The sequence below is a fragment of the Microtus oregoni genome, unplaced genomic scaffold (genome assembly GCF_018167655.1).
Source record: "Microtus oregoni isolate MIOR12 unplaced genomic scaffold, Mior012 000107F_000, whole genome shotgun sequence".
NCBI lineage: Eukaryota > Metazoa > Chordata > Mammalia > Rodentia > Cricetidae > Microtus > Microtus oregoni.
This window is the reverse complement of record NW_024544722.1, coordinates 2,092,357-2,105,200: the sequence shown is the minus strand read 5'-3', so window position 1 is coordinate 2,105,200 and position 12,844 is coordinate 2,092,357. Positions and strand designations below refer to the sequence as shown.

The following is a 12,844-nucleotide window of genomic DNA, read 5'->3' as shown; positions in this document are numbered from 1 at the left end:
ATCTTTCCTATCAAAATACTTGACTTGAAGTCAATCCCTTCACTTGCTGTGCAGCAGATTAACTACATCATGAGTCAAGAATTATTGGGAAAAATGAGAATGAGCCATGGGCTTTGGTGACCATCTGATAACAAGAATAATTTTGCTTTACTATACTCAATTGGAAGAGCTGAATTTATAAACTCACAAGTCCACTGATGAATCTGATATGTGAGAGTCATGCGCAGCTGTAGATATTCATATGAAGTCTTTCAAGAAATATAGGTGGAAAAATTAAATACTTTTATTATTCAAACTTTTGTATAATACTAAAATATTATATTTTGAAAATCCTAAAACATTATCATAAAGTAAAACATAAATGCTAAGTAATAAACACTGTATATATTCTCCATATATGGTGATGAGCTTAGCTTAGAACTTTCTCATACTGATGCCAAGCTTCAGGAATGCATAAATGGAAGGCACATAGGAAAGGCTAACCCAGAGTCTACCTTAATGAGGACTACAGAGTGGGGGAAAAAGTTTTTCCAAGGAAACATATAAAAAAGTCTGAAAAACTTGAGTTCCTGCGAGTTTCTTCCTCCTCTCTGCAGCTGGCCTCTGGCCTCTAGCCACTTCCCTCGTGTCATGGCCCCGAAACGGCAATCTGCGCTTCTGCCTCAGTCCAAGAAACCCAAATCGGCTCCGTCCCCGAAACTGGAGGACAAGTCTGCCTCTCCCGGCCTGCCGAAGGGAGAAAAAGAACAGCAAGAAGCAATTGAACACATTGACGAAGTACAAAATGAAATAGACAGACTTAATGAACAAGCAAGTGAGGAAATACTAAAAGTAGAACAAAAATATAATAAACTCCGCCAACCGTTTTTTCAGAAGAGGTCAGAATTGATCGCTAAAATCCCAAATTTTTGGGTAACCACATTTGTCAACCATCCACAAGTGTCTGCACTGCTTGGGGAGGAAGACGAAGAGGCTCTGCATTATTTAACCAGAGTTGAAGTAACAGAATTTGAAGACATTAAATCAGGTTACAGAATAGATTTTTATTTTGATGAAAATCCCTACTTCGAAAATAAAGTTCTCTCCAAAGAATTTCATCTGAATGAGAGTGGTGACCCATCCTCAAAGTCCACTGAAATCAAATGGAAATCTGGAAAGGATTTGACAAAACGCTCGAGTCAAACACAGAATAAGGCCAGCAGGAAGAGACAACACGAAGAGCCAGAGAGCTTCTTTACCTGGTTTACTGACCACTCTGATGCAGGTGCAGATGAGTTAGGAGAAGTCATCAAAGATGACATTTGGCCAAACCCCTTGCAGTACTATTTGGTTCCTGATATGGACGATGAAGAGGGAGAGGCAGAAGATGATGACGATGATGATGAAGAAGAAGAAGGCTTGGAAGATATTGATGAAGAAGGAGATGAAGGTGAAGAAGATGAAGATGAAGATGATGATGAAGGGGAAGAAGGAGAGGAGGATGAAGGCGAGGATGACTAGCAGAGAAGACTGATGGATTCCGACTCTCTTTTTTATTTTCTTTTTATTAAATTTCTCCAGTCCCTGGGAGCAAGTTGCAGTCATTTCCCTCCCGTCCCCAGTCCCTCTTGTGCTCCGTCGCCCTGTTTCTGAGGTCTCGCTTCTCAGTACCATGGTTCTCAACTTATTTTTGGGGAAATGTCTTGAGCAAAATACAATGGGAAAAGAAAGAATCTCCTACTCTGTTCTACATTAATTTTTATCTTTTCTTGTCTTGAACTGTGGATTCAACACCACCACCACCATGCTCTGTGGGAAAAAAGAAAAGCCCTCCAGCCCCTTTGGCTCTGCTGGAGGCTGGAGGGTGCTAGGCCCCTGTGTAGTAGTGCATAGAATTCTAGCTTTTTTTCCTTTCTCTGTATATTGGGCTCAGAGATTACACTGTGTCTATGTGAATACAGACAGTTAGCATTTACCAACATGTATCTGTCTACTTTCTCTTGTTTAATAAAAAGAAAAAAAAAGAAAAAAAGGGGGGGTTAGAAGGTCAGCAAGGGTGGGTTTGAGGTGTCTGGGGGGGTAAGTGGGCATTGTGACAACATGGCTTCTCCTTTGGCATGTTTAATTGTGATGTTTAACAGACATCCTTGCAGTTTAAGATGACACTTTTAAAATAAAATTCTCTCCTAACGATGACTCGAGCCCTACCACTCAATGGGAGAATCAGCAGAACCTGTAGGGGTTTATTTGGAGTTCACATTCTCTGTTGTAACTTTATTTTTAATTTTTTTTTTATTTTTAGTTTTTTGGTTTTCACTGGAAGGAAAAGATGCTCATTTTAAATGTTGAAGTGTACAAGTTGCTTTGTTACAATAAAACCAATGTGTACACAAAAAAAAAAAGTCTGAAAAACTTGTTTAAGGACAGTGGACAAGTATAGGATGAGAGAAATGATATACATCAGCTCTTCTAACATAGGCTCAGGAAATATTATGATAAAAGGAACACAAAAATTTTAAGTGACAGAGGACATGTAGCTGTGGTACTCTGAATAAAAGTGGCCACCATAGGCTCATAGGAAGTGGCACTATTAGGAGGTTTGGTCTTGATGGACTAGGATTAGCCTTGTTGAAAGAAGTGTGTCACCGGTGGTGGGCTCTGATGTTTCTTTTTTTTTTTTATTTTTCAACTTCACTTTATTGTGATTTTTTTTTCTTTTTTATAAATTATTTTTAAAAGAAAACAAACTACCTTTTTTTCATTTTATGTACCAGTCTGTTTCTGATGCTCACATCAAGCTGAGAGTCACTTTTTCTTCCTTCTGCCTGCCAATACAAAGAATTTTCAGCTACATCTCCAGTACCAAGTCTGCCTGTGTGCCACAATACTCCCTATGATGATAAATAATAGACTAAATCTCTAAAACTGTAAGCCAACACCAATTAAATGGTTTTCTCTATAAGAGTTGCCATGGTTATGGTGCTTCTTCACAGAAATAGAAACCCTGAGACAGAAGTTGATGGCAGGGACTGAGGTATGGCTGAGATAGGCTGGACCTTGCTTTTCTTTGGAGTAATATAGAAATGTTATATATAAATATAGAAAATATTTTTATATCTATAAATATAGAAAATATAGAAATGGGACTTTGAGTTAGAAAAGTAGTTGAATGCTTTAAGCAGAGTTAATGAAATGTGATTCTGAATGGTGTGCGACATTAAGTGTTCATAGAAGCCACTCCAAGGAAATGATCTCAGTGAAGCACAGCCAGGCCAACAGAAAATACAAAAGCCAAAGAAGTAAGTATGTGTTTGAATAAAAGCAAGAAATCTCTGTTTGCAGGCATACTGTGTGTGAGATGGAAAGCAGGAATGGAAGAGATTAGAAAGGTAAGCAAAGGTCAAAATGTGAAGAGCTATGATATGCTGCCTATATCTAATTCTAGATGCAAAAGTTTGAGTTTCACAGGGTTTAAGTAGAAAAATGCATTTTTGAACAATGGACTAAATTCTATGTGAAGAAGAGACTGGACAAACACTAGAAAAGTATGAACAATCCTTTAAATTATTTTGGTAGTCATGGAGATAATGTAAAGTTTTAAATATTTAGTAGATTATAGTTTTATTCCCTTTGAGCTGCTAGAGTAGCTTAAGGCAGGTAACATAAGTAACAGAATTTTCCTTTTAGATTCAGATAACAAGAAGTTTATGATCAATATGCTAATAACGTCAATATGTGGTAGGAACACATGTGCTACTTTCAGTTCCCAGTGGCAACTTCCAGCTGTGTCCTCACATGGTAAAAGGCAAAGAGTCTTCCTCTGAACCTTCACTTTAACAAAAACTATTAAGTATAATATTTTTAGTATAATGTGACACATGTATGCATTGTACAATAGTCTAGCAAAACAGACATCCTACATATTCATTGAAATTTTTTATAAGATAACTTAAAATATAATCAACTTTGTTAGAGTATTTTCTCATTGCTTTCTGTTACATTCTTCATTAACTTGTTGAAATATTTGAAAGACACAACTTGAAGAATTTCTTTAATAAAATATTTAATGTTTTCATTATAATATGCTATCATTTACCTCTTCCATTTTATCTTTGTAAATTTTCCCAGGTATCCTGCTTTCTTGCTTTCTTTAAAGTTCATGGGCTGTTTTTCTTTAATTGTGTTATTGGAAGGGGAGGTAGAGGTAGTGTGTGTGTTTCTATGTGTATGTATTTCTAAATATATAAATTTAATCTGCTCAATTTGTATCCTGATCATTATCTGTATGTACATACTTTGAGGCATGAATAATTGATATTTGACAACCAGTTTGTATATGTATTCTACACCCAGTATTCTTTAGTTGCCTATAGTTCCTTTTCTAAGGTTAAGTCTTTCTGAACTTTTGATTCATGGTTTGAGAGAGTACAGTCTAGCATGGGAAAGAAAGCATAGGAGTACAAGTGAATCATGACTGGAGCAGTAGAAGAATGAGGCAACTGACTGGTATATGACATTGACCAGTAAACAATGAACCTGGGATACAGGCCTGACCAGTTCCTAGGGACTTACTTACTCAAGTAGGGTCCCATCTCCCAAATATTCCACAACATTCCAAAACAATGTTACCTGTTAGAGACTGAAAGTTCAAACATGTAAGTCTGTATGAGCTTTTCATACCCAAACTGTAATAATAATAACCACAATCAGTATTCCATGCAAGAAATAACTCAAAGAAATACTTGTTAACTGAAACCTTGTACTTTATGAGTAGTATGCTCCCTTTCGCCATTTATCAACATCTAAAACCTCTCCCACCAGTCAATACTCAGAAAGCCAATGCCATGTTTTACTTTTTCTGTAAGTTTAAATTTTTTACATCATGTATATCTTTGAGATCACACAGTAGTTTTCTTTTTCTGCCTAGATTATTTGTTCAGCATAAAATTCTTTAGCCTTATCCATGTTGTTGCAACATAATCTAAATTTGTTTCAGAGTTTCTGATGTTTTCTTACCGATTAACACCAATAGATCCACAATAAACACACGAGAATAAACACATTCTTACTTAGAGAAGAATAACATTAGCAGAATGTTTTGGCATCAGTGTCCCTCCTTTAATTTAATACTGGCTTTGTAAAAAGGATAGAGGTATTTGGTACTTGTCACTCTAACTTGTTTATTCTGAGATATCTCACTAAAATGCCTCCACTTCCTATGTAGTGGTTCCAGGCCTGGGTGGATCCCAAGTGTTCTTTCACCTGGTTTCTACATCTCACAAGGAAAAAGTAAATGTTTTGGAGGAAGTACAAGTTCTTGAAGATACACCTTGCTGACACATCTTTGTTAAGGCTAGAGAGCCTCTAATTATATCTCTAGCCATTTATGTACCTTCTTTTCTGTTTCTCTATATGTTTTGGCCATACTTTCAAGTAACAGTGTGTAGTATCTTATTTGTAATTTTATTATATAAATTCTAATATCAAAATATTGGTCTGCCCCTTAATACTTATAGATGCCAGTATACATTTTAGTAAACAATATTCATCAAAAGGCAGTATGGTTGATGCAGCAGGGTGCAGGATGTTCCAGAATGCAGTTGATCTGGAATCTATTTCTGGTTCTCTTGCATCCTACACATCTTTTAAGCATACCCTTACTATGTCTTAAGTCTTCCTATTTGTAAAATGAAGGTGTTAATCCTAATTATCTCTTAGCTTTCTTTCACTTCAGAGTTTATTTCATTTTTATCAAAATAAATGTGAGGCACATTTAATCTCCAAGTGAAAATTATGAATTCAAAAACTTTTAAACTGAACTTGAGTGACTTCTACCAAAATTTTAAGCTGGACTTGTTATCAGATGGAGGAATTTGATGAGGGCATTGTGAGTAAAATGATGCAAACATGATTACCAGGGGCATATTTATCCCCGTTAGAAGAACAAACTGTTTTCAAGCACTTTTGAAGCATGCATTTACATACAAATCCATTTACATACAAATTCCTGATGACAAATAATTCTCAATTCATTACACTAGCTCCCAGAGGCCCTCTACTTGGCAACACTTTGTTAGTCTGGTTTGGGTTGCTGTAGCTCCTTGACTGTAATAAAATTGCCTTTCAAATATTCTATCATTTTTTAATTAAAATTTTTTTAATTAAAAAAATTATTCAGGCCCCCAATTAGACTGAATTAGCAAGATTTTGAGTTACCACATTTTTGTTCATTAAGCTCTGCCAAAGCTCTTGCCACTGAATACCAATCTCCAGCTGCGCCCTGGCCTCTTCTCCAACTTACAGAGTATGAGAAGCACTGTCACTCCCTGGATACCCACTGTGCCAGCGACAAGCACATGGATCTAATCAGAAAGGGCCTGCTCTTGCCCTCCTCAAATCTTTTCTTCCCTTGGTATCTATTAATCCTTCCTATGTATCCTGGCTGACTTCATGGGAATCATTCCCAGACTTTTCTTCTCATGGGTGTGACAGTTGGTTTGGGAGGAGCTTGGAGAGACATGGAAAAATAATCCTGAAAACCACCATAGTCCTAAAAGGTAATTAGAGAGCTTCTAGTCCACAGTATCTCCAAATGCAGTCTCCAAATCACTTACGTCAATACTGACTAAAATACTTGTTTTAAATTTATATTCTTGGAAACACTGCTAGAACTATTGAATCAGAATAGTTGTATGCTAACCAAAGGTACATTGTATATGTTCTTTAGATGATTCTGGCACACATATTGAACTATTGGAATCACTGTCTATCATGAGAAGCAGAGTAGGCCATTAGGAAACTGGGAAGAAAAAGTAACAGGGAAACTACTGGGTTAGACAATTCTAGTATTCATCATAGCAGTGGAGTCCTCTCAGCACTCAAACAAGTTGCAACCATTATGTATACCAGTAGCAATTGGTCATAACAAACAATTTCAGAGTACCTATCAGGTTCCAGGCATTTTAAGTGCATCATCATTCTTACTGGTATTAAGTACAATTTCAATAGCTCATTTAAACTTTTACCAGTTTTACCTCACTAAATTTTCCCAATAATCTTGTAAACAAGATACTATTATTATTCCCATTTCAGATGAGAAATTGAATCACAGAGGAAGATAATAAGTGGTTTTTCTAATGCTTGATACCTAGTAATGAATCAAAGCCTAGAAGTAGGGTGTCCCCTTATAGTAAAAGGAGTTCCAGAAAGGGAAGAACAAAATTTAATTTGACTATGATACCTATTACTCATTCTGAAACAAGCACAAGACAGGAACTTATCTATGATTGAACTGACCTGGTGCTCAGAATGTCCTTCAAAGCAGAGGCATGGATTGGGTCATCTAGGATAGGACAATAGAAATAACCAAAGCCCTTAGGCCTAATTGCCACCATAAACAACCTAAAAATTTCATACTCAAGTATTGTGGTTGTCAAAACTTTTGTCTAATCCTCTTTCCTTTCGGTTTTATGACCATATGACCACACTGCAAATCTATTTTTACTTTTCTTTTCTTTTCTTTTTATTGAGACAGGGTTTCTTGGTGGGAAAGACATGACTTTCCAGGATCTCAATGTATCAAGCTGGCCTTGAACTCATAGAGATCTGCCTGTTCCTGCATGTGTCACTACTGCCTGGACAACGTTTCTACATATATTGTTCTACATACTAAGTGGTTTCAATCTCCACGTGTAAGGTGTCTATCTGACTCAACTAAGACATTTTCTCCATTTACCTATTTTGTTTGTTAGGTTTTCTCAACTTGACACAAACTAGAGACACTCAGGAAGAGGGAATCTCAACTGAGGGAATGCTTTCATCAGATTTTCATGTAGGCAAGTCTGTGAAGGTATTTTTAATTTATTTATTTAGATATTTTATATCATGACCTCAGTTTCTTCTCCCTCCTTCTCTCCAAGTTCCTTTCCCTCCACCTCCTTCTATTCTGATTCCCCAATTCACTCTTCTTTCATTTCTATTCAGGAAAAATCAGTTTTCCCATGAATATCAACAAAACATAGCACATCAAGTTGCAGTAAAATGAAGTACCTACCCATGTGATGATGAACGCTTAAAACACCACACTAGCTCAAAATTGAGTATAATAGAGGGTTATTTATTTATGGGTAGACTCAAAGTACATAATCCTTTGCACAAACGGGGAACAGGCACTGAATCAAACAACCAGACACGTCCTTTACATGAGCATATATAGTATAAGAGGTCACGGCCAAACGGGTGGGTAACTTTTTTTAATTTATTTATTTATAAAAAAATTTCCACCTCCTCCCATTTCCCTTCCATTCTCCCTCCTTCTCTCCCCCACCCTCTCCAGTCCTAAGAGAAGTCAGTGTGCCCTGCCCTGTGGGAAGTCCAAGGCCCTCCCTGCTACATCCAGGTCTAGGAAGGTGTACTTCCAAACAGACTAGGCTCCCCAAAAAAACTACTACATGCAGTAGGATCAAAACCCAGTGCCCTTATCATTGGCTTCTCAGTCAGCCCTCATTGTCAGCCACATTCAGAGAGTCCGATGTGATCACATGCTCCTTCAGTCCCAGTCCAGCTGGCCTTGGTGAGCTCCCATTAGATCAGTCCCACCGTCTCAGTGGGTGGACGCACTTTCTCATGTTCTCCCTCCTTCTGCTCTTCATCTAGACCTTGGAAGCTCAGTCTAGTGCTCCAGTGTGGTTTTTGTCTCTATCTCCATCCATTGCCGGATGAAGGTTCTATGGTGATATGCAATATATTGATCAGTGTGGCTATGGGAGAAGGACAGTTCAGGCACCCTCTCCTCTGTTGCCCAAGGACCTAGCTGGGGACATCGCCTTCGTCACCTGGGAACCCCTCTAGAGCCAAGCCTCTAGTCAACCCTAAAATGGCTCCCTTAATTAAGATATCTTCTTCCCTGCTCCCATATCCACTCTTCCTCCATCTCAACCATCCCATTCCCCCAAGCTCTCCCCTCTCCTCCCCTTCTTCCTTCTCTCTCCCCCTCTCCTTTTCCTCCCACCCCACCACCTCCGTGCTTCCCACTTTTGTCAGGCAATCTTGTCTACTTCCAATATCCAGGATGTATATGTTTGTCTTTGTGTTCACCTTCTTATTTCGCTTCTCTAGGATCACGAATTATAGGCTCAATGTCCTTTGTTTATGGCTAGAATCCACTTCTGAGTGAGTACATACCATATTCATCTTTTTGGGTCTGGTAGAATCCCAGTAGCACAGATAATAAGAGCAACAATGAATAAATGGGACCTCCTCATACTGAGAAGCTTCTGTAAAGCAAAGGACACTGTCATTAAGACAAAAAGGCAGCCTACTAAATGGGAGAAGATCTTCACCAACCCCGCATCAGACAAAGGTCTGATCTCCAAATTGTATAAAGAACTCAAGAAACTAGGCATTAAAACTCTAATTAACCCAATTAAAAATGGGGTACTGAACTGAACAGAGAATTCTCAACAGAAGAAGTTCAAATGGCTAAAAGACACTTAAGGTCATGTTCAACCTCCTTAGTGATCAGGGAAATGCAAATCAAAACAACTTTGAGATACCATCTTACACCTGTCAGAATGGCTAAAATCAAAAACACCAATGATAGCCTTTGCTGGAAAGGTTGTGGAGGAAGGGGTACCCTCATCCATTGCTGGTTGGAATGCAAACTTGTGCAACCACTTTGGAAACCAGTGTGGCAATTTCTCAGCAAACTGGAAGTCAACCTACCTCAGGATCCAGCAATTCCACTCTTGGGAATATATCCAAGTGATGCCCAATCATACTACAAAGGCATTTGTTCAACTATGTTCATAGCAGCACTATTTGTAATAGCCAGAACCTGGAAACAACCTAGGTGCCCCTCAATGAAAGAATGGGTAAAGAAGGTGTGGCACACATACATATTAGAGTTCTACTCAGCGGTAAAAATCAATGACATCTTGAATTTTGCATGCAAGTAGTGGGTGGGTAACTTAAAGGCTACTGATGGTAGAAATTCCTACAGCACCTCCCCCTTTTGTTTAAATAAGATAATTCTAACCCTAATACAAAATTATATACAATAAAAACAAATGTCAAGCATAAAAATTAAAATTACAATGAGCATAAAAATATCAAACAAGAAACATATGATAAATGTTTCAATAATTATAGTGTCCTAAGTAGTTTAAGTCTTATATTATGAATAACTTGGACAAGTCATGATGGGAAAGTAACTACAACTATCTAGTTTTCAACCCCATCAAATACCTGAGAAGGGAAATAATATCACTTTATTAAGCAGGAAGATTAATCAAGCAGCTTCCAAAATGTGTAACAAGTGACAGAGACAACAGGCTACCTGGACAATGACCCAAATTCTCATTTGCAACTTTGGAGAAACCAACTTTGGCTAAGGCCTAGAGTAACTGACAGAGCATTTTCAGAGGCAGGAAATTTTTCAAAACTGTCTAACCCTGTCTTGGCAAGATTTGACAATCTTTTTCTTGTATCCTGCTTAGGCTGTCCAGACTTTGTACATTTTGTCAGTTCTTTGCCCAAAGGCTAGTTTTGCCAAGAAGAAAACAAGCTCCAAGTGGAGTGTCTTCAGTGCTCAACAATCTCTCAGGAATAGATAGGTGCTGCCAGGAGCAATCATGTCTCATGTCTACAGAGCCCTAAGTTATTTAAATGCCATATTCTACAGTTCTTTGAAGTGGTTGAAGATTACCTATTTATGCAGAATCCAATCTCTATGTATCTAAATAGCCTGATTAGTCTAACTGTAATATGACAACCATGGATGACTATCAACCTATAAATCTTAATACCTGTATAACTTTAAGACTTCATATTAGAACATTAAACAATCTTTAAACAATTATGCAACAAATGAGGACAATGACCTCAAAATTTAAACAATATATAAGTATCTTGATCAGAGGCAGAAATGTATATTGCAATATGATAAATATATTCTAAAATTATATCAATATACAAAATGTCTTAAGCAGAGGTAGAAGCATGCATGTATACAATATGACAAAATAACTTTGCCTAGGTATACAAATATTGTAGACAAAAATAGGAACATATTCAATATAATTTAAGCTTGTACCACTATACAAGAATCAATACAAATTAAATTGCCTACAAAAATAGCCCTCAATTATTCACTTTATTACTCATTATTATTAGTGTGAGTAAGCTCACAATAACCTATTACCCCATCCAATTTCCTTTTTTTAAAGAGATCCCTGAACTTATAAAATTTCCCCCCAACACCCAACCCTATAACAGTTATAATCAACCCCTAATTGATGTCCCTAACCCTGAGGACAAACTTTGTTAGGAAAGGAGACATCATCTTCTAGCATTACTTCCAGCTGTCATGGGGCAATGTTTTTTCTATGGGATCCTGTGAAAGTAAAATGATGGTTAAGTTTCAAAATTACTCTCTGGTATAATTGCAGATAGTCTCTGAGTATTCAATAAGGTTTTTCTGAGGTTCCTATTTGGAGTTATGGACAAAATGTAAAAAGGGTGCACCATTTAAGCTAACCAAATTGGAAGCGTCTTGAGCATTTGGTACTTATAGTAGTGCTATCAACATCATGACATCCTATCAACCAGATAGAGTTGTTGTTGTGGGGCCCCATCTTCCTGGAAACTTCAAATATTACTGCATGAAAATTCATTGTTCATTGTGGATAACTTAAACATTATTTATACAGGCATATATATTCAATGCAAGGTACAATAGAGACAAACATAGGTATGAAGAAAGGTAAAATATTTTCTAAATTCTTTCTGTCCCATACCGGATGTCTCCTGACATGACAAAGAAACTCTGAAATTTTCTTTTAACAACATACTTAGATTTTGATTTTTAAGTGAATCATGACTATGATTAAATTTAGTATTCAGAGATTCTTACCCTCAGATGATATGTCCTTACAAGTGATAAATTTTCTTTGTTTGGTGATCCTATATCAATAATTATCTTATCTTCTTTAGACATCTATATGTCCAGGGTCTCTTAACTTTTTGAAGACGAGTATTTTCCTGCAAAGACAAGAACAGAACCCTTCCCCAACCCTTATGAAACTTCCTTACCACCCGATTGGTTGTTGTTTCAGCTGATGAGCTGTTATTTCTCTTTCTCAAGAGATTTTTCTTTTTCAAACAGAATCTTTATTAATTTTGATGGTATCTATAACTTTTCTTCTCCTGTTGAAACAAGAGCAAAATGCCTTCCCCAATGTAACACATCTCCTGGCTTCCATTGTGAGATCAACACATCCTTGAAATACACTAACTGCTTTATCATTATTTGTATTTGTGCAGATGTAGAGAAATAGTCTATCTGCTAACCTATCATAACCTTTTAACAAAAGTGGATTGTCAAATTTAACAGTATAAATTCTTTTAGATAATTTCTCAGTACCCTTTGACGTGGATTCAATTTTGTCAGTCAAATTAATGTTATCCTTTTCAATAGTATTAATTTTTTCAGGTAACTTTTGATTTTGATTATATATATCCTGTCAGCTAGGATATATTAATCCTGTCATTATTAGTCTGTAAAGACTGTATTATTTATAAAAAATGTCTGATTCTTGGCTCTGTTATCAAGCCATTTTCTTAAGGATATAATATGAAGAAAAAAACTGAGTCCCAATATCCAATAAATGGATGTATCACAAAAACCATATAAGCCTTGCATAATACAATCCATAGTATTAGCAAAAATGTTAACTAAAATTCTCTAAGGTAATATTGTCCGCCATTATATAACTTTCAGGTTTATTGATTTACTAATTAATAAAATATTTACCTAGTATGAGGTTCAGTAATTGTTTTAGTTGTAATAATCTTTATTGTCAAGCGG

General features: G+C 36.7%; 1 protein-coding gene across 1 annotated transcript; it reads left to right on the top strand.

The window, feature by feature from the left end:
* The first annotated feature begins 586 nt into the window (after nucleotides 1–586).
* On the top strand, nucleotides 587–1,594 carry LOC121443434 (protein SET-like). Its single transcript, XM_041645192.1, has one exon. The coding sequence runs from the start codon at nucleotides 631–633 to the stop codon at nucleotides 1,498–1,500; it is 870 nt and encodes a 289-aa protein (XP_041501126.1). The 5' UTR covers nucleotides 587–630; the 3' UTR covers nucleotides 1,501–1,594.
* Nucleotides 1,595–12,844: the final 11,250 nt, after the last annotated feature.

Bases quoted from the DNA above. Each gene is read 5' to 3' on its own strand.
- LOC121443434 (XM_041645192.1), top strand. From the start codon at position 631: ATGGCCCCGAAACGGCAATCTGCGCTTCTGCCTCAGTCCAAGAAACCC.